At 42.3% G+C, this 24,943-nt stretch overlaps 3 protein-coding genes across 4 annotated transcripts; 2 read left to right on the plus strand and 1 right to left on the minus strand.

The window, feature by feature from the left end:
- The first annotated feature begins 9 nt into the window (after window positions 1–9).
- On the plus strand, window positions 10–2,775 carry LOC125261789 (ferritin, lower subunit-like). The gene is made up of 4 exons (XM_048180339.1): window positions 10–126; window positions 567–713; window positions 954–1,079; window positions 2,418–2,775. The coding sequence occupies exons 1-4, from the start codon at window positions 28–30 to the stop codon at window positions 2,565–2,567; spliced, it is 522 nt and encodes a 173-aa protein (XP_048036296.1). The 5' UTR covers window positions 10–27; the 3' UTR covers window positions 2,568–2,775.
- Window positions 2,776–17,136: 14,361 nt separating this feature from the next.
- On the plus strand, window positions 17,137–19,697 carry LOC125261791. Its single transcript, XM_048180342.1, has 6 exons — window positions 17,137–17,187; window positions 17,383–17,469; window positions 17,856–18,109; window positions 18,194–18,331; window positions 18,729–18,869; window positions 18,975–19,697. Exons 2-6 carry the CDS (start codon window positions 17,427–17,429, stop codon window positions 19,128–19,130), a joined length of 732 nt encoding a protein of 243 aa, XP_048036299.1. The 5' UTR covers window positions 17,137–17,187; window positions 17,383–17,426; the 3' UTR covers window positions 19,131–19,697.
- A 185-nt stretch (window positions 19,698–19,882) lies between these two features.
- On the minus strand, window positions 19,883–23,087 carry LOC125261790. 2 transcript variants are annotated; one of them, XM_048180340.1, is made up of 6 exons: window positions 22,325–23,081; window positions 22,197–22,242; window positions 21,919–22,010; window positions 20,906–21,016; window positions 20,217–20,484; window positions 19,883–20,138 (listed from the first exon to the last, which is right to left on the minus strand). In XM_048180340.1, exons 1-6 carry the CDS (start codon window positions 22,804–22,806, stop codon window positions 19,923–19,925), a joined length of 1,215 nt encoding a protein of 404 aa, XP_048036297.1. In that variant the 5' UTR covers window positions 22,807–23,081; the 3' UTR covers window positions 19,883–19,922. The 2 variants fall into 2 exon arrangements, with proteins under 2 accessions (XP_048036297.1, XP_048036298.1); XM_048180341.1 differs by having other exon boundaries at window positions 19,898–20,138; window positions 20,928–21,016; window positions 22,325–23,087.
- Window positions 23,088–24,943: the final 1,856 nt, after the last annotated feature.

Below are 24,943 nucleotides of genomic sequence, written 5' to 3' on the forward strand. Positions count from 1 at the left end.
TGTGTGTGTGTGTTTTTCTTTTCAGAAATGTCTCTTGTCAAGCAGAATCTTCACCCGAATAATGAGGCAAACATCAACAAACTGATCAACCTCAAACTGACGGCCTCATATGTGTATCTTTCCCTGGTCTGTTCACACATATTCACATCACTTTTATAAACCGTATTGAATTTATTACATTTATGTATTTACATTTACATTCACATTGTAACTTCCCTGTTCCTTTTAAACTTTTAACTTGGTCTTTTTTTTTTATTATTAATCTTTTATTATATTTAAAAAATTATTTTCCTTTTTTTGAAGTTTTTTTGAAGAATATAGACTAACATAAAATATGTCATTTTCAGCAATTATTTCATGCCAAATGTTCATTTTGCACTTGACAGGCTCTAGAATCATTTTTTAGAATACGGAATAGTTCTAAATATCAGAGTGTTTAGAATTGAATATATTGCTTTTTCTTTTTTTTTTTGTTGTAGCACTGATGCTTTCATGTTATATTAATGACTGACCTCTGTATGTCTGTTTAGTCAGTAACACTAATAGTGTTTTTCTCTGTCTCATAGGGAATGTATTTTGACAGGGACGATGTGGCTCTGCCCAACTTCTCAAAGTTTTTTCTGGAGCGTTCACTGAAGGAGAGGGATCAGGCGGAGAACCTGCTGGAGTATCAGAACACAAGAGGAGGACGAATCCTTCTCCAAACCATCTCGGTCAGTGAATCCACCAAAGCGTTTTCAGCCAGCTGACACTACAGTTAAAATTATAATCAAGTATTTTACATGTGCTTTAGTATGTTAGCATATTCAAAAATGTGTGTGTATAATCTGATTGTGTGTTAAATGTATCTGGAATAATCTATATGTCATGATATATCTATGTGAGCATAAGTAATATATATGCGTGTTTACAATACTAATGTCCATTTTCTCTTTCTCCCTGTCACTTATCAGAAGCCCAGTCGTGATGACTGGAGAGGAGGTCTGGATGCTATTACTTTTTCTTTGGATCATCAGAAATCTCTCAATCAATCCCTGCTGGAGGTCCATCAAGCAGCTGGAGAAAACTCTGACCCTCATGTGAGTAGCCAAAGAGTTTTTTTTAGTATTAAAATAAGAATTAATAATCCCTTTATTAGGGCTGCACGATATATCAAAATGATTTAAATATCGCAAATGTATTTATCGCAATAGCTTGACTACATGGTGATATATACATGTTTTTTAATACTCCAAAAGATTACAAAAAGTCCAAGTTTTAGGTCAACGCAGAGAGTAGACTTGGACACATGACTGTTACAAATGTGTGACATGCTTAATGTTATTAAATGCAATAAGCAAAGTACTGACACGCACAGAAAGCCCCCTCTCGGACAGCACGTGACCCTGAATTCAGTTCTCTTCCGCAGCTTATATTGCCAAATACACACAAAATTCACATAAACACAGTCAGTTATGTCTTAAGTAGACTAAACAGTTGCTAAAGAAAGTGCACGTGTAACAATATTTTGGATCTGTGCAGCTCTTAAAGTGACAGCAGCCTAATAAACCTGCTTCCGTCTGTGTGCTTAAAGGATTAGTTCACTTCTGAATTAAAATTTCCTGATAACTTACTCACCCCCATGTCATCCAAGATGTTCATGTCTTTCTTTCTTCAGTCGAAAAGAAATTAAGGTTTTTGATGAAAACATTCCAGGATTATTCTCCTAATAGTGGACTTCAGTGGCCTCCAAATGGTTGAAGGTCAAAATTACAGTTTCAGTGCAGCTTCAAAGGGCTTTAAACGATACCAGATGAGGAATAAGGGTCTTATGTAGCGATGTCCAAGGACTTGGACATCTTGGATGACATGAGGGTGAGTAAATTATCAGGAAAATTGTTTTTGAAAACAATTTGAAAGTGGACTAATCCTTTAATATTAATCAAACAACAATAGACAAAGAGAAAATCACTCACTGCTCTTGACTGAATAACCTTTGCAACTGTAATAAGAATCAGTATAGGCCTATATTTAATTCATACAGTGAAGACTAAGCAGTGTTTTATTTTTACATTTGATTATTTAATTTCTCTGTAATGTAGGCTTACCTGAAACCCGAAAACCCATGGTTTACGCTTACTTTTTATTTAATGCTACAGTAAAATACTGCTGTTTATTTTCAGCAGTTGTTGGGGTGCTTTCTCCAGCGTGAAGCATGTATGTTCGTTATATCATTTTTAGCTTTTAAATATAATATAAATTTATTTTACACACTTAAAGCATTATCACATCGCATATTGAATGTCGCATATCACATTTTTCTTCAATATCGTCCAGCCCTGTCCCTACCCTTTATCTTTCTCACTTGTTTTGTGTATCCAGTTATAATTGCATATTATTATTTTTTTTTAATAATGTTCTTTTCCCCATCATTCTAGCTGTGTGATTTCCTAGAGAGCAACTTCTTTACTGACAGTCATGACACTATTAAGACCCTGGGTGACTATGTTGGCAGTCTGAGTCGCCTCGTCTCTTCTGACCCACACGGCAAAATGGGAGAGTACCTATTTGACAAGCACACTCTCTGATCCACTCACATCTGATGAGTTTGGCTGCCAACAAACAGTACATGTACAAGTTAATTGGTTTAAGGATTTCTGCACAAATTTTTTATTTCAGTATTTTTGCCTTTCAAGAGGCAATTCTGTAAGAATCACACAGTGTTCAAAGATGGTACTTTGGTGTTCAAGCCTTAACTATCTCATGTCTGTTTACAAAATGTATAGGTGCTAGTGTAAAACTATATCTTATCAAAAACCAGCTTATAGTGCCCTGTATGTCCTTCAGGAGAGGTTTAGTACAGCGCACCACGGATAAGGAGTGATCATGTGTACATGTTTTGGACCTCAAAAACTTTGTCACTGTGAATCGGAATACCTCAAACATGATGCTCAATGTCAATATAGCAATGATAATAAATCAAGCATTCCAAAAAAGATTGTTTTTCAGCATTTTTTTTCCCCCTGTACATTTAATGTAGCCTCTTTTAAAATAGTTAGAAACTGTTAGAAATCTAATTGCATCAAATCAAACTTGTACGATAGTTTTTTAGCATGTAGTTCAGTTGTCAATGTGACAATCAGAATTGAGCAAATCATTAACAGATCCCAGAGTAACTTGACACATTGGAACTTGCTGTTCTTCTCATAAACTCATTGTAAAATGCTGACCTTGCCAAAACTGGGGGGGTTTGTAAGGGGATTAATGGATCATTTATTTGTAAATCAAATCCAGGGACAAAATAAGCATTTGAGAAAATGAAAAAAAACATGTTTATTTCAGGATGGCCATAAAAAAAATTAACAACTGGATCAGTAAAACCAATAAACGGCTGGGTTGAGACAGTGCAGGAACTGAAATGTTCTCATGTGATTGCACACTGTTCCTCTAAAGTGTGAATCCAATTAGGCTGGCATTGTTTTAACAATTTTTTTCCAATTGTTTACACTCTAATGTTGGAACTTGAAATACAATCGCCAAAACCTGAAACCAAAATTGTAGGCATAATAGTGTTTTGTGTTGATCACATCAGTGTGTTGTTGGTTTGTAGACCGACATCTTCATATGAAGTGTGTGCCATTTTGGTGCAAAAAAAACATTTTGGAAAGGGATAAAACAAATGCAGTGTTTGCTTTTGCTAGAGAGTTTTGTGTTTAGAGCTTTGGGAAAATGGGACAAAAATTCAGCAAATGTGTGTAACCAATTGCGAAAAACTGTATGAAAACAGGAGGATTTATTAACATAAATCATTAACTTAAAGTCATTAACTTACCATTTTACACACAATATAGTATTACAGTAATATAGTATAGAATTTCCAACAAGATGAACCTGCTCTTGAGTGTGATGTCTGTGATAATGAAAGTGCTGATGTTTGTCATGACTGCAAATAAAATGCTCTTCTTGATTATTTGACACTGCACACATCCTCCATACACACAAGACAAGTGAACATGTCAGCTGTTTAAACTGACACTAGAAGCAGTTATGAATTAGGCAGCTATAATGTGTCAGCCACAGAGATAAGGACTTTGAAACTGCTGACTCATTATGTGTTGTTTGGATATGAAAGGCATTCATTGGTGTTCTTGTGCTTGCATGGTCTTGAGAACTTCCTCTTTAAGGTCTCAAAACCATTGAACTGCCCTTAATGCCTTACAAACAACTTAGTGTATGACTATTAAATATGTAGGTCTAACTGAAAGAATGAAATTGTAATCTATATAAAATTCAGTTACATCACACTGTTAAATAACCAGTTAAATAAAGCAAGAAGGGTTTGTAATAGAATTGCTTTGTCAAAGTATATAGAATGAGACACAAAACAAAGTGGAAAATACAACTTATTTACTGTAAAAGATTAAAACCTGATAAGGCTGATATATGAAAGAATAGTCCAAAAATCTAGGTACATTATGTAACTTTTTTTTTTATTATGGAGTCAATTCATCATCAATAATTCTTCCAAAATGTGTTTTTCTTACACTGATTCACTGTGGTTAGCCAATTATAAGTGTTTATATTTTAGACCTATCGGGATGGTTTTCGCAGGAAATTGTTTTCATACATCACTTGCCCGTGAGTGTCTCGTCATATCCGTAAATAGAGAAAAGTTGCTCCAGGTTAGTTGTCACCAGGGCCATAACTAGGGCGTTGCTAAGTGAGATATTGCTATTGTCACAACGATGAGAAACTTTGAGCACACAGAGCATGCTAAATCTCGAACCTTTGGAAGTGGGAACATAGTTACAGATCCTATGAAAATTAATAAATGCTTTGCAGAGTTTTATTGTAATTTGTATAAGTTAATCTGAAAGAACTCACAGACCATGAACACATTTCTTGAAGCTACCGCAGTTGAGCCCCAAAGCAGTAGAGGAGATGGATGCTGGCGTCACTCTTGAGGAAATAAAAGCAACCATAATGCAATCACCAAATAATAAAGCACCCGGTCCGAACGGATTCATTGCTGAATTTTACAGGGAATACAGTGAAATTCTGGCTTCCATGTTGCTCCGCATGTTCTGGTACATCAAGGAAAATGCTTGATAATATTACAGTAATATAGTATAGAATTTTAAATGTAAAAGTGATGCAGAGATGATGTTTTTATTACTCAACAGGTGAGTAAGGTGTTTTATTGAACAGATAAATTGCCAAATGTAGCTCTAACAGAGTTCATTGTAAAGCATTATCTATTGTGAAGGACAGAGCCGAAACACAACCACAACAATATTCTTCCGCAAAATGCATGCATTTTTGGTTTTAACCACTTTTTAAAAAAGTTACATAGTGTACCTTAAATAGACAAAATCTAAAAAAAAAAAAAAAACTATACATATATATATATTATTCTAAATTATGAGAAAAATATCGTTAAATTTCGAGAAAAAAGTCGAGATAAAATGTTGAGAATAAACTCATTAAATTATGAGAATAAAGTCATTAAATTACGAGAAAAAAGTTGTTAAATTATGAGAACAAATTCGTAATTTAACGAATTTGTTCTCGTAATTTAACAACTTTTTTCTCATAATTTAATGACTTTATTCTCAACATTTTATCTCGACTTTTTTCTCGAAATTTAACGAGTTTATTCTCAACATTTTATCTCGACTTTTTTCTCAACATTTTATCTCGACTTTTTTCTCGTAATTTAACGAGTTTATTCTCAACATTTTATCTCGACTTTTTCTCAAAATTTAACGAGTTTATTCTCAACATTTTATCTCGACTTTTTTTCTCGAAATTTAACAAGTTTTTTCTCGTAATTTAACAAGTTTATTCTCAACATTTTATCTCGACTTTTTTCTCGAAATTTAACGAGTTTATTCTCAACATTTTATCTCGACTTTTTTCTCGAAATTTAACAAGTTTATTCTCAACATTTTATCTCAACTTTTTTCTCGAAATTTAACGAGTTTTTTTCTCGTAATTTAACGAGTTTATTCTCAACATTTTATCTCGACTTTTTTCTCGAAATTTAATGAGTTTTTTCTCGTAATTTAACGAGTTTATTCTCAACATTTTATCTCGACTTTTTTCTCGAAATTTAACGAGTTTTTTTTCTCGTAATTTAACGAGTTTATTCTCAACATTTTATCTCGACTTTTTTCTCGAAATTTAACGAGTTTATTCTCAACATTTTATCTCGACTTTTTTCTCGAAATTTAACAATTTTTTTCTCGTAATTTAACGAGTTTATTCTCAACATTCTCAACTTTTTTCTCGAAATTTAACGAGTTTTTTTCTCGTAATTAAGGAGTTTATTCTCAACATTTTATCTCGACTTTTTTCTCGAAATTTAACGAGTTTTTTCTCGAAATTTAACAACTTTAATCTCGAGATGGTTTTATTTTTTTATTATTGCTTGGCCCTAATCCTCTTCCGTAATATAGAGAGAGAGAGGTTTTTTTTTTTTTTTTTTAGATTTTGTCTAAAGGTTTAATAAACTGTTCCATTTAACGGTGCAAAGTGGCTGCTTTATTATGCCTTAGATGACCAAGATAGATTTGTGGATTTAATACTGGACACAAGGAATGGTACCTCGAATCTGCTACAGCTCTTGCCATATTTCAGGCTATTGTAGAACTTGCAGCTAAATTATTTTCATTCTTCTTAGAAAACATATGGCCAGCAACACTAGGAGCTGCTGACTGATGTCGTGTAAATCAGACAAACACAAGCCTGCTCACCTGAGTTGTTTATCATTCAAGATGATTCATGAGTGAAACAGTTGGAACGTCTAGGTTACTAGTGTAACCCCCGTTCCCAGAAGGAGGGAACAGAGACGTTACGTCGATACTGACGTAATGGGGTCTCGCTAGGGAGCCCAATCACCTCCAAGGATACAAAACAAGCCAATGGGAATTGGCCTGTGAGATTTACATGCCGGGCCCCTCCCCCGGCATCCGGGTATAAATAGGGCCGGCATACTCACCTTCATTCATATTTTTGCTGAGGAGCCGAGACAGGTATCCGGCCGCTCAGCGGTGGCTCAAAGCTATGGCAGGGGAACGTAACGTCTCCGTTCCCTCCTTCTGGGAACGGGGGTTACACTAGTAACCTAGACGTTCCCATTCAGTCAGTCACGTTCGACGTTACGTCGATACTGACGTAATGGGGTCCCGTGGAAAACGCCATAGCAACCAAACCACGTTACGAGTGTTAGGGAGGCAGGTGCTGGCAGGCTGAGGCGTGCCAATGCAAGTGCGGCCCATACTCGCAACCCTCTAGCGCCCAGAGTAAGCCCAGGAATGTCTTCCATACCAGCGGGATGGAGAGGACAGGGTGTTACCGTGGAGAAGTCGAAGCTGCTGTTCCTACCCCACGGGGAAGAGTGCTTCGGAACTCAATCCCTCGTTTTTCAGCAACGACAAAAACGCCAGGAAAGCGTTCCCCGAGGAGGGGAAAGCTACGGAGACCACACCCTGCCCGAAGGGAGGTAACGTGTGGAAGACACATATGGACTGGCCTGAGAACAGTAACGCATATGGAAGATCTCTGATGTAGGTCCTACCTTCCGGGAGGAACGACTAGCAATCAGAGACGGGGCAAAGCGAAGCGGCCCAGGGAAAGACACGGGTTTACCGTCAGGGAAACCTTACCGTGGACAAACACATATGGGATTACCCGAGGGGAATCACAGCATATGGGCATCTAGCCCAGTACAAGGGCAGACCAACTGGGCATACACACGAGTACTGGACCTAGCGCCGGACGCCTCCGCCACGTCTGGCCGCCGCAAGATGCAGGAGGAACTCCACAGGGTTCGCCGTTACGGGGAACTGAACTGAGGAGCGGAAAAAGTGCTCGCATTCCCTCTCCCGAGGGAAATGGCACAGCAAGTGAACACCCATGGCTATCTACGAGTAGACAGCACACGGGTGGACACCGGTTCCACTCGGAGGTTATAATACCTCGCGAATGTATTCGGTGTCGCCCAGCCTGCAGCTCTGCAGATGTCTGCAACAGAGGCACCGTGCGCCAACGCCCAGGAAGAAGCAACACCCCGAGTGGAGTGAGCTCGCAACCCGAGGGGGCACGGCTCGCCTTGGGAGTGGTACGCCAAGGCGACGGCATCCACTATCCAGTGGGCCAACCTCTGTTTGGAGACAGCCTTTCCCTTCTGCTGACCTCCAAAACAGACAAAGAGCTGCTCAGAGCTTCTGAAGCTCTGCGTGCGGTCCACGTAAACGCGCAGGGCACGAACGGGACACAGCAACGCAAGGGCTGGGTCTGCCTCCTCCGGGGGCAGTGCTTGCAGGTTCACCACCTGGTCCCTGAAGGGAGTGGTGGGAACCTTGGGCACATATCCAGGCCGGGGTCTCAAGATCACGTGAGAGTAGGCCGGCCCGAATTCCAGGCACGAATCGCTGACCGAAAATGCTTGCAGGTCCCCAACCCTCTTGAAGGAGGCGAGCGCGGTCAGGAGCACTGTCTTAAGAGACAGATGTTTCAGCTCAGCTGACTCGAGGGGCTCGAAGGGAGCTCCCCGAAGGCCCGAGAGGGCGATGGAGAGATCCCAGGAGGGAATGAGGCGAGGCCTAGGGGGATTTAACCTCCTGGCGCCTCTGAGGAACGTGATGACCAGGTCGTGCTTTCCTAGTGACTTGCCATCAAGCACATCGTGATGCGCTGCGATGGCGGCCACATAGACCTTCAGGGTGGAAGGGGACAGCCTCCGTTCCAGACCCTCTTGAAGGAAGGAAAGCACAACACCGACCGGGCATTTCCGGGGGTCCTCCCAGCGGGAGGAACACCACTCAACGAACAGACTCCACTTCATGGCATAGGCGCGCCTCGTAGAGGGGGCTCTAGCCGAAGTGATGGTGTCGACTACCGCGGGCGGTAGGCCACTTAAGTCTGCCGCGTCCCGTCCAGGAACCACACGTGGAGGTTCCACAGATCGGGCCGCGGGTGCCATATGGTGCCCTGCCCCTGAGAGAGGAGGTCCTTCCTCAGGGGGATGCGCCAGGGATGGGCTGTCGCGAGGAGCATGAGTTCCGGGAACCAGGTCCGGTTGGGCCAGTACGGCGCAACTAGCAAGACCTGCTCCTCGTCCTCCCTGACCTTGCACAGTGTCTGTGCAAGGAGGCTCACTGGGGGAAACGCATATTTGCGTAGGCCCCGGGGCCAGCTGTGTGCCAGTGCATCCGTGCCGAGGGTCCCCTCGGTCAACGAATAAAACCACTGGCAATGGGCGGATTCCCGAGAAGCGAACAGGTCCACCTGTGCTTCCCCGAACCGGCTCCATATCAGCTGGACCACCTGGGGGTGGAGTCTCCATTCCCCCGGGAGCGTAAGCTGTCGTGAGAGCGCGTCGGCCGCACGATTGAGCTCGCCCGGGATGTAGGAGGCGCGCAGCGACCTGAGTCGGCGCTGACTCCACAGGAGGAGATGGCGGGCGAGTTGCGACATGCGACGGGAGCGTAGACCACCCTGATGGTTGATGTACGCCACAGTCGATGTGTTGTCCGTCCGGACCAGTACATGCTTGCCCTGCAACAGCGGTCGAAACCGGCGCAGCGCAAGGAGTACTGCCAGCAACTCGAGGCAGTTGATGTGCCAATGGCGACGGGGTCCTGTCCAGGAGCCCGACGCCGACTGGCCACTGCATATGGCACCCCAGCCGGTGGTGGAGGCATCTGTTGTAACAACAACATGCCTGGACACTTGTACTAGGGGCACCCCGGCCCGTAGAAAAGCAAGGTCCGACCACGGGCTGAATGTGCGGCGACACTCCGGTGTGATGACCACACGGAGTGAGCCACGGTGCCATGCCCACCTCGGGACTCGGTCGTGAAGCCAGTGCTGAAGCGGTCTCATATGGAGCAATCCGAGCGGCGTGACCGCGGCTGCGGATGCCATATGCCCCAGGAGCCTCTGAAATTGTTTCAGTGGGACCGCTGTTTTCCACGAGAACGAGTTCAGGCAGTTCAGCACCGACTGTGCACGCTCGTTGGTGAGACGCGCTGTCATGTTGACCGAGTCCAGCTCCACACCGAGAAAAGAGATGCTCTGCACGGGGCAGAGCTTGCTCTTCTCCCAGTTGACCCGAAGCCCCAACTGGCTGAGGTGACTGAGCACCAGGTCCCTGTGTTCGCACAACTGCTCTCGGGACTGGGCCAGAATGAGCCAGTCGTCGAGGTAGTTGAGAACACGAACGCCCACTTCCCTGAGCGGGGCAAGGGCCCCCTCTACGACTTTGGTAAAGACGCGAGGAGACAGGGACAGCCCGAAGGGTAGGACCTTGTACTGATATGCCCGCCCCTCGAACGCAAACCGTAGGAACGGTCTGTGTCGAGGGAGGATCGAGACATGAAAGTACGCGACCTTCAGGTCTATAGCTGCAAACCAATCCCGGGCGTGAACGCACGTGAGAATGCGTTTCACGGTGAGCATCTTGAACGGGAGCTTGTGAAGGGCCCGATTCAAGACACGCAGATCCAGGATTGGTCGTAACCCCCCGCCTTTCTTGGGTACTATGAAGTAAGGGCTGTAAAACCCAGACTTCATCTCGGCTTGAGGGACAGGCTCTATTGCGTCCTTCGCCAAAAGAACCGCAATCTCCGCCCGCAGGACAGAGGCGTTGGGACCTGTCACCGAGGTGAACAGAACGCCGCTGAACCTGGGGGGACGCCTGGCGAACTGAATCGCGTAGCCGAGTCTGATTGTCCGAAGGAGCCAACGGGACGGGTTGGGAAGGCGTAGCCACGCCCCCAAGCTCCGTACGAGTGGAACCATCCGGACAACAGAAGTACCCACGGGGGGGCAGCATGGAGCACTGTGGCCCAACTCGGGAGGCAGTGCGTCCCGAAGTCGAGGCTGTGAGTGGGGTCCGCTCACATGGCTCAGAGTGGGCAGGGTGGCGTGGGAAGGCAGTGCGTTCCCGGGGCGCCAAGACCCTGCCCGTGGCGAAGGAAGGAGTGGCTGAGAGAGAGGGAGCGAAGGCTTGCTCACACCCCAGCGCAGACCTTCTTATATGACCCAGAGGTTTCAGAAATTGCTCTTTTATTGAATGTGTGGGTACCGCTGGCCTTGCGACCAGCGGCGGAACAGAAAGAAAAAACAACACAGGATTTTCCCCCGGGCCCTCTCCCGGGGGAGGGAGCGGTGCGGTCACCGTCTCCCAAGCAGCTTCCGAAACCTCCGGGTCTCCCGTCTCAGGGCCGCTTCTTCGCCTTCTTCTTTTTCTTAGAGGGCGGTTTGGCGGTCTGGGCGGGGGGCGTGGCCTTCCTGCGGGTGGCTCGAGGAGGATGGGAGGGTTCCGACCTCACAGGAGCCTGAGCCGCAGGGGGACGCCCTCGGCGAGGAGCAGACGGAGGCACAGCCCGAGGCGGATTGGTGGCATCATCGCGCCTGGGCAGGATGTGCTTGATGGCCTCCGTCTGCTTCTGCACCGCCGAGAACTGCTGGGCAAAGTCCTCGACGGTGTCGCCGAAGAGGCCGGCCTGGGAGATGGGGGCGTCAAGAAAGCGAGCTTTGTCGACCTCCCTCATCTCAGCCAGGTCCAACCAAAGATGCCGTTCCTGGACCACCAGGGTGAACATCGTTTGACCCAGGGCGCGTGCCGTGACCTTCGTCGCCCGGAGGGCGAGGTCGGTCGCGGCGCGCAGCTCTTGGAGCAACCCTGGTTCAGCACTACCCTCGTGCAGGTCCTTCAGGGCTTTAGCCTGATGGACCTGCAGAATAGCCATGGCGTGCAGGGCAGAAGCCGCCTGTCCAGCAGCGGAGTAAGCCTTGGCCGCAAGAGCGGCCGTGGTCTTACCCGCTTTGGACGGGAGACGCGGACGATTCCGCCAGGTGGCCGCGGACTGCGGGCACAAGTGCACCGCAATCGCACGTTCCACCTGCGGGACGTCCACGTAACCCTTGGCGGCTCCTCCATCGAGGGTAGTGAGAGTGGAGGAGGCAGAAGACCGAAGTCTGGCAGTGTGAGGTGCCAACCAGGTCTTCTGGAGCTCCTCATGCACCTCCGGGAAGAACGGTACTGGGGCAGGACGCGGCTGAGCGCTACGCCCCGACCCCAGAAACCAGTCATCCAGCCGCGAGCGCTCGGGACACGGTGGAGGGTTCCACTCGAGCCCGATGCCCGCGGCGGCCCGGGCAAGCATGGCTGTCAGCTCAGAGTCCGCCTCTGACTGAGCAACCGCCCCAGAGGGCGGAAGCTCGGAGTCATCGTCGGACTCTGAATCGTTCAGCCCACTCCCCGATGCAGCGATCGACATCCGATCCTCTTCCGGAGCGCCGAAAGTGACGTGGGGCACCCCCGAAGAGGGCCCCGCGACAGCAGACGGCAACTCAACGGCACATGGTGTTGTTGAGGAGTGGGAGGTTCGTGGGGACGGACCCGACGAAGTGGCTCCCACTGTGATCCTCAGATCTCCCAGAGCACTAGCCTGGCCGGTGGCCGCTACAGCCGCCGGCGCTAGGGTAGTGACAGAGGGGCCTCTCACTTCCGTGTTAAAGAAGGAGAGGCGCGATCTCAACACCAACATGGACATGCCCTCGCAGTGAGGGCATGTACCATCCACGAGCGCTGACTCAGCGTGCGGTCTACCCAGACACGTGAGACAGTGGTCGTGGCCGTCAGAAGAGGTCAGGAAACGACCGCATCCAGAAACACACGGACGAAAAGACATCTTGAAAAAGACGCTGATCGCCCGTGCTTGCTCTTTCAGTATACCTCACCAGCCGAAGCACCCAGGGATGAGTGTAGCACCGTCCTGTGGGCAGCGCGCCGTCACACCCACCGCTGAGCGTGCCTTTCCCACCAGCTGGAGAGACTCGAGCAGCCACCAGAACCAGAACAAAAACAGCGAGGTAGCAATTAAAATTGCTGTTTTTAGGACCGTGTCCTATAGCAATTATAATTGCTGTTTTTTTTGCTCTATAGAAATTCACTCTTTAGAGGTGAAGTGCGCAGATCCGATGCGATCGGCTCCGAAGCAAAAGTATGAATGAAGGTGAGTATGCCGGCCCTATTTATACCCGGATGCCGGGGGAGGGGCCCAGCATGTAAATCTCACAGGCCAATTCCCATTGGCTTGTTTTGTATCCTTGGAGGTGATTGGGCTCCCTAGCGAGACCCCATTACGTCAGTATCGACGTAACGTCGAACGTGACTGACTGAATGGGAACCCAATTTACCTATGGAAGTAAATCAGTAGCAAAACATGAGAGGTTGCTGATTTGAATGTGAGAACTTGTAGCATTAATATTTGTATTTGTAAATTGAAATTTACACTCACAACCCTGACGCGAAACGCTGAATGTTTTGATTTGCACACACAGACAACAATCAAAACACCCGTTTTACGAAGTTGTAGTTGCAGATTAATAGTTACAAATGTGTAAAATGGCATTCACAAATACAAAATGACAGACACAAATGTGTGTGACATATTTACTTTTGCACTTTACTTCAGTTTCACTGTACAGCTTCAAGTCGGCACTTACAACCTCTCAGATCTGGCAGTACAAGTTAAATTCCTGGCGCTTTGACTTTTGCTACTCTTTTTGCGATATTCCTGGTGCAAAACTGACTTGTTGTTTTACTTGAAAGCAGCTTTTCCAGCACTTTACCATGGAAGCCGTAAAAGAATGAAGAAAATGGCCCCTGAACCTGCAAAAGTTACATCTGTAAAGTTCTTAGAATTCCAGTTCTGCTTGCTGTCAAAAAACTCCCAAAAGACTCCCAAAGATGAAACAGTTCTCTTACAAGCAGGACTAGGCAGAAGAACTGTAAATATTCCAGACAATGCTGATCATACTGAGGTGAGCCATGGTGTAAAACTTGATGTTTAAGTATGTTTTGGAGTCAAAAGAATATGGGACGTTTTTGTTCGCGATGTTTTTTTTACATTATGTATTATTATCTAGTCTACATGTTTATTATTGTTTTTAGTAGCCTTAATCATCGCGATTAAAAAGGAGGAACGATTTTGCCTTATTCCCATGTTGTCATAGTCGAAGTATTTTACTTGCAGTCTGTGCCGGGTGCCTAATATCCAGATAACCAGAAGTCACTTGCGTTCAAGCAGTACCCAAAGTTGCAAAACTTAAGGGGTGGTTGGCGTCACTTTGACAGTGAATAAGCTTTACATCTGAGGTAAGTTTAAATGACTACCAAATGTCCATTATTTACGTTTCTATCCTTTTACACAACAATGTATATTGTTTCCATTCACCATGTCTGTGTTAAATTAGGGCCCCAGTGGACAACAGTTTTTGTAAAAATAGGCTAACGATTGCGTCATGGCCACAGGATTCCCAGGGCTACACAGTAGAAAAATACCGTAGAGAAGGCATCCTCTAAGGCAATCGGGGAAGAATGTCATCTTAACATGGCGTCCCCCGTTCCATTTTAGAAGATACTATAGATATAACCCCTTGCCATCATGAATGCTTACTCCTGAATTTCACTAACATGCCCAAAGAACATCCCCTGCTCAAGCTCGACCTGTGGTACATGCAAGATTCCCATTACAGTTGCTGCCCTGTCACAGCTACTAGAAGGATTTACATCTGTCAGACAGGTTGCGGACGTCATCAATGCTGTAAGTGATTGTTCAGTCGTCAGTCACGGAAGTGCTAAAAATCGCTAAAAATGGGTACATCATTCTCAAATTAGAGTTCCTAAATGGGTGTCTTTAGAGTCCACTATAATTGGTTACTGTCTATGGCATTTATGTCCCAGGGTCAGTTTTGTCAAGCGGCAACCTCCCCCTTTACACTCGTGAAGCCAATACGGAAGTAACTTAAACTGCGATTTTTTTCGACTGGCCGCTAGGGACAGGCTCCAAAAGAGAGCAGAATCTCATAGAGTCCCATGTTACAATTGGCCAAGTTTATAGCAGAAAATGAAGAGGCCCAAGGACTGAGCAAGTTGAGTTCAAGATTGTGGTTTTGGTCTGGTACTGAGCTATTTCTTGCCCTTAAAACAACTCTGAGGGGTGATGAATTTTCACCATAACTTCAATCACGTTTAAATTATACTTAAGCCTTAATGCAATCACTGCATAAATTAAGGGATGTGGTCACTTGAGTGACAGGTATATTTAACACTGCTGTCTATAAATGTATACCTCAAAGGACATTTGGCATCTACAAGCCATTAAATAATTGACCTCCAGTCATTTTTTTTACAACTGACTTTAACTGGCTTACTGCATAAGTCTTCTTTGTGTTCTGGTTCTGCATCGTAAGAGTCAGCATATACACGTTTTTGGACAATTGGCTGAAATTTTTGGATTGTGCCCAGATTTCACTGCAATGATCATAAGCGGGAGGATATCAAAATCCGACAGCACTGCTTGGCTTTATAACTAAAACTGCTAGACCTGTTTGAATATCATACTTTGGATGGTGCTGATTCTTCTCTAGATACGATCGCTGCTCAGATTGCATCTCATTCTTGAAGGACGATGCCTGTCCAGATCATGTGGAAGAAATGTGACATTTTCTGCAATGGACAGTGATGCCTTACCCAAGTGCCAGTACATGTGGAGAAATCTCGCGTACTGTATTTCATGTATAAGAGGTGTGAACAGTAGGGATTTGATTTTCCATGTTGTTATTGTGCTACAACCAAAGTCATAATTATGTATATAAAAAACACTGTAGATTGACAGTAAACCTTTAGAACGTTCTGATGATAAAACTTATCTTCATTAATATTTTAGATCGTATCTTAGATAGATATATATAGCTCCTTTGCTGCTAACATGGTCACGTCGAGCTAGGCGGGCGTGGTTTCAGCAACCAGTCATATCAGCTCAAACCACCTTCCCGCCTCTTTGCCCATTTTCAGTTATCCGGGAGTGACGTGCGGTGACGCGCAGCTAAGATGGCCGCGGCCTCAATTACGCGTCAAAACCAGTGCCCAAGGAAGTCGACCGGAAGTTGAAGTCGGCCGGGCGTGCTGCCATCTTGTAGCAGAACTTCACTTGCGTTAGCATCCCATTGACTCCCATTAATTTTGGCGTCACTTTGACAGTGAATAACTTTACATCTGAGGCGTTTAAAGACTCCATTTGTCCATTATTTATTTCCAAAGATACACGACAATGTATAAAGGGCTCCATTACCTTCTATGTTACATTATGGCCCCGTAGAAACAGTTTTTGTAAAAATAAGCTAACGATTGCGTCATAACCACTCGACTCTCTGTCGCACAGTAGAGAAATTACCATACAGACAGGAGGAGAAGCTCGCAGGCAATCGGGGAGATTATCTTAATTTGGCGTACTGGCGTTACATTTTAAAATACTATACAAACTAATTAATCAGAATAATTACTCCTGCTCACTCACGCCAAAGAACTCCCCGCTCAAGCTCGCCGTCTCTGCAAGATTAACGATGGCAGTTTGCACGCACAGCTACTAGAAGTTTTACATCTGCCAGACAGGTTGCGGACGTCATCAAGCTTAGTTTGAGTCTGCGCGTCAGAAACGGAAGTGCTAAAAATCGCTAAAAATGGGCTTCACTTGTCTCAATTGAGTTCCAATGGGGTCGCTGTGTCCATTTCTTTTACTGTCTATGGTCAAAACTGCTGTTCAGAACTCTATGGGTGACGTCACGGACGCTACGTCCATGTTTTTTTTACAGTCTATGGTTTTTCTTTGTAATAGTTATTAAAACAGTTTCAAAATAAAATAATTATTCCTTGACGTATCTATAACGTTACCTTCACTACTGTTAGCCAAGGACTGCATTAGGTGGTTCTGTAACTTTTATAATGAACTTTTTCATATAATATGAATTTTATAGTTACATATAAGTATACCTGGTCCATCAGTTACAGCTGAAAGTGCGCCTTCAGTGTGTGATGGTACGGATTTTGTGTGTTTTATTCTCTCAGAATAGAAAAGTTGATGTAAAAGTTCTTTCCATGATACCTTACCATAAAATGTAGTTTTTTTTTTGTTTGTTTTTTTTTGCCACAGATTGGAAGAGGATTGAGCTTCCAGAAAGGGCAGCAATAATGTATAGGCGGTATACACTTCGACAAAAAGAAGACGAGCCCTCACTGAAAGTAAGAATTGATATTAGAGAAGACATGGAGGACCAGGAGGGGAGAATAATAACATTTTTACAAGGCCCCAAAAATTGATTGGACTAGACCTCTTCAATGCCGATTGGAAGGTACTATGTCAATATTAAACTTAATAATGTAACTAATTATGAAACCTTGTCATTACCAGAAACCAAACATCCTGTCCCATTGGATTTTATGTCATTCACGATATTCCTTCGATTTTTTTTTTTATACTTTTTATGATACACCTTGTTTACATGTTCTTACTAACAAATTTTAAAACAGTTTACATTTTTTTTTAGGGGATGTTGCCACTGGGGATGGTGTTCAGCGTCATTTTTTCAGCATGGTGATGCACAAGCTGCAGAATGGATTCCTCTTTAATGTTGGTTAGTTCTTTCAAGGAATATCATCAAGGAGGTTATTTTAACAACAACCTTTAAGAGAAAGTCACCATATTTTACTTACCCTCCTGTTGTTTAAAACCCATATGGCTGTCTTTCTTCTTGTTTATAGGAATGTTTTGGACAAAATGTTATCATTTTAAAGCCACAAAATCTTTCTGGAGCCATTGTATGGAAAACAGCCCATACGATTCTGGCAAATAGCTTTTTTTGCAATCTGTAGCAGAAACACAGCCATAAATGTTTAGAATAAAATAACTGTCTATAAAAAGATGTCAGTTACCATTTTGTAAGCATTGTGTGATCAGTTTAGTAACAGACACTGTCAACTTTTCACAAAAATGATTTTGGGTTTCCTGCGTTACAAACAGGAAATGGAAATGGAACTGCATTATTTGAAGGGCAAGCAGACCACCTTATTCCATCTACTTCCCAAGTCCTTTTGCAGAGTGACTTGTTTGTGATGGCAGGCAGGATTATTGGTCATTCTTTCCTCCATGGTGGGCCTTCATTAGCAGGTGTAAGCCCAGCCATTGTGCATGTATTATTAGGTGGCTCCCCACAGACGGCAACCATCACAATTGAAGATGTGGCTGACATCGACATTAGGGAGACAATACAGATGGTACAGATACAGATGGGATGTGCGTAGGTGCTATATTGATAATTTGTTTGTATATTTAATTGTATTCTTTCACTATTCATAAAGCTTGCTGTCTGTGATTCAAATAATGATTTTACTGAGGATCAAAAGGCAGCCATTAACCAGCTGGCAATGTCTTGGGACCTTCCAGTGTTGACTACAACTAACCGCACTTGGCTGTTACACAATCTTCTTCAGCATGCGGTAAGTGTTTTTGGTAACATTTTATTTAAAGGTGTCCTTGTTAAACATGTTACATGTACTTAAAATTGTAATAACAGTAAATTATGCACAACTGCATGCAAGTAACCCTAATCCTAACCCTATAGTAAGTACATGTAGTTAATTAATATTACACTGTAACAAGAACACCTTAAAATAAATTGTAACCGTGTTTTTGTTTTTTCTTTTATAAGCAGTTAAACTTCATGCAAAAGTTCAGCAGTAGACCATTAAATTTGACTTCATGTGAAAATCATTAAAATGTGAAAAACTGTAAAAACTGGAAGCAAAACAAACCATGATAATGTTAACACAACCCCTATTTCCTAATTACATGAATGATCAGTCAAATAGGATTCACCAAATTATTGTTATTTAGGTGCTGACAAGAACTTGGCGACAAGTAAAACAGCTCAGACAAGGACTGAAGGAGTCAATGGTATGGCATTTATTGGAGGCCCGACCTGATGTGGCATCTGTGGTTTTTCCAAGACAGTCAATGGCTGACTGCAGTACACAGGTGATTTATTCAGTTAATCTACCCACTTTAATTATCATAACATTAATTCCTACTTAGTTTTATACATGTAAAATATGCCCTTTTGAATACTAAAATTATAATTAGGTTCTCTTAAACAACATCATCTGGCCCATGGAAGAAGAAGAGGGGGATAATGAACCCCCATTTACCACCCAATGCAGAATTTCAGGGTACCTTAGGCAGTTTGTGGAGACTGGTATGTTGTTTTTGTACTTTCCTAATAGCAAAACTAGCCATTGAGCTGCCTGGTGCTGATACAAATCCATTACAGACAAATCTTTTCTGTTTGCCTTATTGAAGAATATTTATCTTTACATTAACTTCCATATATATTGTAAAATTTGGTTTAATAACTTGTCTTCTGTTCTTCATATGTCTGCTCCATTTCAGCTGATCAATGTAAATTGAAACAGCTGGTCAAATTCTGGGTGGGCTGGGAGCTGCCAATGAAGGACATGCAGGTGAAAGTGGTGCAGGCAGAACACCCTACATCCTCCACCTGTTTTTGCATTCTTCGTCTTACCAGCTCATTACACAACCTATGACCAATTCAAAAAACACCTAGAAAGCTGTATTGCCACTAGTAATGTTGGTTTTGGACTTGTATAAAACTACATGAACTGCTTTAAACTGAAAATATTAAAGTGAAACGGTAATTTCAGATATTAAGACATTTTCATGTTTTGTTTTACTGCAAATGTCAAAATTGGTAAAAGGAACCGTTTTAGAATGTTTTGATGTTGCAGTGTTTTACATATTATGATGCTTTTGTGTAATATTAAATGACCCAAACTGTTTCTATTAATGTGTTAAAATAATACTGTTAATTGTTATCTTTTCATTGTACTAGTTCATTTAAGCTTTTTTGAGACAGCTACTGTTGTAGTAAGACAAAAGACTGCTTAAAGTGTATACAATTTATTTTGTCTGCTACAGTTCAAGGAAAATAAAATAGCAAGACAGAACTTGTTCTTTTGTGTTTTTTTTTTTTTTGTTTGTTTTTTGGGTTATCCCAATTACAGATATTTCCACTTACATATAGCCAATACTATGCATGTACTGCAGTGTAGCAATGTAAACATCTGCCCCAAAATGTTCTGATGGCTGCATTGGGTCCACAGCAGCCTTTAGATCATTAAGTTCCTCAGAGCTCAGTGGACATTCAGTTGCAGGAACCTGGATGCCAGCATTTGTGTCACTGGGGATTAGACCGCTGCTTTCCCAGTCTATTTGTGGAATCTGTAGATTCTGTAAGAAAAGATACATTAGTAAAAAAAGAATATGAATAGATTAATAAAAAAGGAAAAAACTAAACCACATGCCTACCTCATCACACTCTTCTGAATGGTACTGCTGCCCCAGTTGCCACAGTTGATTAGGAGTGAGGTTGCCCTCTGATGAAAGAGGATGGTTGTCCCATCCATCTCTAAATATATTGAGATGGGCTTGGAGACGTGGGATGAAGGCATAGTGACAGCAGAAGATGTGGAGACTGCTGGACAGATCAAGATGCCCATCCTCTTCCAGCTGGTGCAGAACATGGTAGAAGTGGGAGGTAACCGCAGTGAACACATCCCGCCACAGTCGCTCGATTCTGTTTTGAGCAAAGGAGTGGAAAATATTTCAACATGGTCAGCACTTTAAAAGTAGCCCAAGTAATTTATATCATAATATTTATGAGGAAGGCTGCAACTTACAGATATAATGAAAACTTTTTTTCAAATAATAATTTGATAAAACAACCTTTGTGTGCACACAATAATGTGGCATAATTGCACAAAAACATTCTTAATTTTTAAAAGGGTATTTTTTCTATTATAATGATGATTTTACAGTGTAAAAAAATCTCTATTGCACAACTGTACAGTTAGTAAAAACAAAAGAGTGATATTTCAGATTTAAAAACAATAAAATAAGAACAATGATTGTTACAAAACCACATTTTACAGCCTCGGTACACACCCTAAATGATCAGTGCACAAGGGTTAAATATATCATCTAATATTAAAATTTACCGCTGATTGTGAACACTTTTACCAGCAATGAAGCTACTTCTCCCTGTTCCCCGGACAGAGAACATAAGGCAGGCCACATCTACGTTCTCCCCTCCATGATCACCCCGAACCCTGGCAAAAAACATATGTTGGTTACAAATAATGTGACAGCATACAATTTACAAATCTTTCAGATTTATATAAAATTATTTTTACATCACAACAATTTAAAGCCTCTATTCTGCTTATTTCATAAATTTTCCAGCTGCAGTATTAACATCAAGTGACATCCAGCAGCATGTGTCCATAGGCTACTGGAGGTGGTACAGCATACTGTACAATATGCCAGTGGATAGTGGCACCGGCGTGCTTGTAGCATCATTCAAAAATGCTACTTTTAATGCGGTATTGGAAGTGACCCATGATATATTTATTCCTTGTGTTTTCAATTACGGGCATTTGTTGTGCTCAAAAAAATACAGCAGTATCAAAATATAGTGAACTGATAAACTGTAATAAATAGGCTACTGTAGTTTTTACTGCAGTGAACTAGTGTATTGTAGTATAATATTGCGTACCCTATAGTTGTAGAAAACTTAGTACAGTATTGGGTAAAGTCATTTGTTTACACTACTATAGCTGTTATATTACCATAGCAACTAGCCTATAGAATTACCAAAACAAATTAATTCAAATACTTTACTATAGTATGGTTGAAAAACACTATAGTATTTAGGCTACTATAGTATTTTTTTTTTCCACAAACCTGACATGTTTGAAAAAATATGACAGACTTTAATATGTTTAAATGGATTTTAAAAAAACAAAACAAAACAAAAAAAGAAACACGTCTCTAAGTTATACTATTTATTTAGGTCCGCGAGACTGCGACAGTGTCAGTGTTTCGCGAAGATGTCAGTGGCGCATGCCACTATCCACTGACACATGCCAATGAAGACCAGAAGTGCCACCGGATGTGCCATTGAGTCAGATGCCATGTCACTTGATGTTAATACCCCCTCTCCATTTTTTACCTCAGTGGAAATCCAAACTTCTCAACTGCCTCACGGAAAAAAGATAGTGTTGTCGAAACCAGATTGTTATTTGACACACCAAGGTACATTATCTACATTAATAAACAACAGAACAACAGAATTTTTAACAAGTATTCTACATATTAACATGTTAATATAATCTTTAAAATAGTACACCTCTTTAGTGGCATGTTTTAACAAGTTTATGAATCAAAATCACAATCATTCACTAATTCATCACTGTTCTAGTTTAAATAAGCAGTGTCTTGTTAAGTTACCTTCCTGGAGAAACCATCGATGCCTCCAAATATCACAATGTTATACCTTGAAAAAGTACATTTCTGTCACATATGCTGGAATGAGCATACAGTATGTACTTAATAAATACAATGTTTACTTAACTTACCGTATCAGCTTGTGGTTTGTGTCAATGTGCATCAGGGACTTTGGGCTGGGGACAGAGTATGTCCTCCTAACCACACATCCTAACTGTGACATCCTGGAAACAATACTTGCAGTGTCAACTCGATGCATCGAAGAACGGACTCTATCCCATTGTACCCGATGACCTTGTGCTCTCAGCAGCCCCATCATCATTCTGTAACCTGCATTCGGATTGCTTGTGTGGATTGTTGCCACGAGTGCATCTAGCTCTGCATCTGTAATGTTGCTGTAGGTTGCCTTCACAGACAATCCCCATTCCCCCATGCGTCTATGAATGGTAAACTTGGACACCCCTAGCAACCTTGCAATGCATGTCACAGGCAATCCTAATGTAAGCAGCTGGGATACAGAGTCCTCAGAAATCAGAATCCGTGGACGGCCATTTTTTCCTCTCTCTTGGGAAACCATGATGTGTGGATCCGTGTTAGAATTTCTTACGGCCATCTGGTGTACTTGATGAAGTGCATCATACAGTTCATTCGGAATGAGTATCTGATTTGAGATGGCACTGAAGATGACCAGCTCCTGAGAACATGTAAACTCTAAGAAATCAAGGTCAAGAGGAATGCGTTCCAGCCACAGTGACAGACGGGTATAAAGCCGTTGTAATAAATGGTTCAACAACAATTCCTGGAAGATAATATTAATATATTAGTAAAAACAAACAAAAAAAAAAAACATTAATATTATTGAAATGTAAATTATTTGTAAATCCTACAATTCATCTAACAAGGCCTTTTTATGTATTATAAGCTTTAGTATTTTCAATAGGTAAAGGCATGGGGAGTAGTAAAAAGATCACATTGGGACACTCTGGAATACTTCATTATGATGTGTAATAAACACAGGATGTACAGTCAATTGGCCATTGTCTCAAAATAAACAAAATTTAGTGTGATAACTGTGCAGCACTTCGCGTTGGTGTTCTAACTTAATCACCTTATTATTTATTACATCAAAGAAAATGCCTTGAATAGTGAATTATGTTGAGCATTTACACCTAATAAATACTATCTATGGCAAAACGTTATTTTCGTGTGGGAAATAGACTTCATCCGTAATACAGTATATCAGTCAAGGAATAATTATTTTATTTTGAAACTGTTTTAATAACTATTTACAAAGAAAAACTTACCCTGGAATTGCTCGATGCCTCCATCGCGATGAAAGGCTGCTACATGGACCACCAAAACGGCGCGATCTGCTCTATGTAGTGACGTCATCGCGTACAAAAACGTCCCATTTCATTGGTTGACTCCAACCAATAAACGACTTTACTACTCTTTTACTGTAATAATGCTGCGTTCCAGGCAGGTTTTTGAGCCCGTAAGTCATGACTTCAAATCACGACTCGCGACTTTGTAGCGTTCCAGGAAAGTCACGCCAAACTGCAAAAGTGTAAACAAACCAACATGGCGGACCGTACGGGGCTTATGCTCATTAAAAATTATTTCTATCGCAGGTGCTTACTCCTTGCTTATTTGAAAGAGAAACATAGGAGGAAAACGGCGCATAAGGCAAGTGAACTGTTATCTTTTATTTTACTGTAATAAAAAACCCATTAAAACTAATGATATTTTAATTAAAATATTGTCTCATACATATGCATAAAAATGTCGCACTGGCTGGCGTTGTTCATTGGTCAGGCATCGACCAATAAAACGGCTTCAATAGACCTTTTTCACACTTCCGGGTTTTTGGCTTCCGGAATGAGCCACGCAGTGTAAAAGTTTTTCCGGTTACAGTGATAGATAGCCTCGATCAGAACCAGTTCGGGAATCAAAGTCGTTTTACGAATTAAATGTCATGAAAATGTTTGAACGGTCTTGGTGAATTATTGGTGAGACTACAGCGCTCTCATTAAGAGCTACATTTAATAAATAATTCGAAGTGATGGCGGTTAAACTGGTTATATTCTTTGTGTCTGTTTGGCGCGGCTGTGCATTATCGCGCTCCATGTGCTGTAAAGACAGTGTCTGCGTCTCAACGTGCATACTATGTGACATTAGTAATATTCAGTACTATTTAGGGTGGATAGTATGCACATATTGGGATGTATAGAGTGTTTTTAGCGACGTGCTGGGGAAATGATCGACTGGCAGATCCTTATCACACAAGCCTGATCCTCTGATTCATGAAGCAGGACCGCTCGCACCCTGGATATTTCTGGATATAAACACTTAAGTCATCTCTCACTCATTTTCCTGTCGTCATCATCTTAAAGTGTGTATTATGCACAGTATTGTTGTGCTGTTGCAACATGCAAAGACTGATAGTTGTGTACAGTGTGGTGTTGGAAATTGTCTTAGTTTAATCATTTTAATCGATCAGGATTAATTATAACATATGCTTGAATGTGGGATGTGATGCCATATGAGATTAACATGCTATATATTTTTAAAACGTATTAAACTCACGACAATATATGTATCTCACGACTTTATATCCCACATTAAAGTATATATTGGGAGTTAATTTTTTTTTTTTAAATTAATAAATTATATAAATAATGTTCGTCGTACGTAATACGATCTGGGAAATTGCTGAATGAGTAGCTGCGTAGCCTTTACTGTAGCTTACG

Source organism: Megalobrama amblycephala, unplaced genomic scaffold (assembly GCF_018812025.1).
Source record: "Megalobrama amblycephala isolate DHTTF-2021 unplaced genomic scaffold, ASM1881202v1 scaffold484, whole genome shotgun sequence".
In the NCBI taxonomy this organism is placed as follows: Eukaryota; Metazoa; Chordata; class Actinopteri; order Cypriniformes; family Xenocyprididae; genus Megalobrama; species Megalobrama amblycephala.

What these genes read in the sequence shown, in the direction of transcription:
- LOC125261789 (XM_048180339.1), top strand. Translation starts at nt 28, where the DNA reads ATGTCTCTTGTCAAGCAGAATCTTCACCCGAATAATGAGGCAAACATC. An exon ending in CATATGTGTATCTTTCCCTG is followed by an intron (nt 127 to 566) that starts GTCTGTTCACAC and finishes TCTGTCTCATAG; the next exon opens with GGAATGTATTTTGACAGGGA. An exon ending in GAGAAAACTCTGACCCTCAT is followed by an intron (nt 1,080 to 2,417) that starts GTGAGTAGCCAA and finishes CCATCATTCTAG; the next exon opens with CTGTGTGATTTCCTAGAGAG.
- LOC125261791 (XM_048180342.1), top strand. Translation starts at nt 17,427, where the DNA reads ATGGTGATGCACAAGCTGCAGAATGGATTCCTCTTTAATGTTG. An exon ending in TTAGGGAGACAATACAGATG is followed by an intron (nt 18,110 to 18,193) that starts GTACAGATACAG and finishes CTATTCATAAAG; the next exon opens with CTTGCTGTCTGTGATTCAAA. An exon ending in TGGCTGACTGCAGTACACAG is followed by an intron (nt 18,870 to 18,974) that starts GTGATTTATTCA and finishes AATTATAATTAG; the next exon opens with GTTCTCTTAAACAACATCAT.
- LOC125261790 (XM_048180340.1), bottom strand. Translation starts at nt 22,806, where the DNA reads ATGGCCGTAAGAAATTCTAACACGGATCCACACATCATGGTTTCCCAA. An exon ending in TCGATGGTTTCTCCAGGAAG is followed by an intron (nt 22,011 to 22,196) that starts GTAACTTAACAA and finishes TTATTAATGTAG; the next exon opens with ATAATGTACCTTGGTGTGTC. An exon ending in ATTCAGAAGAGTGTGATGAG is followed by an intron (nt 20,139 to 20,216) that starts GTAGGCATGTGG and finishes CTTTTCTTACAG; the next exon opens with AATCTACAGATTCCACAAAT.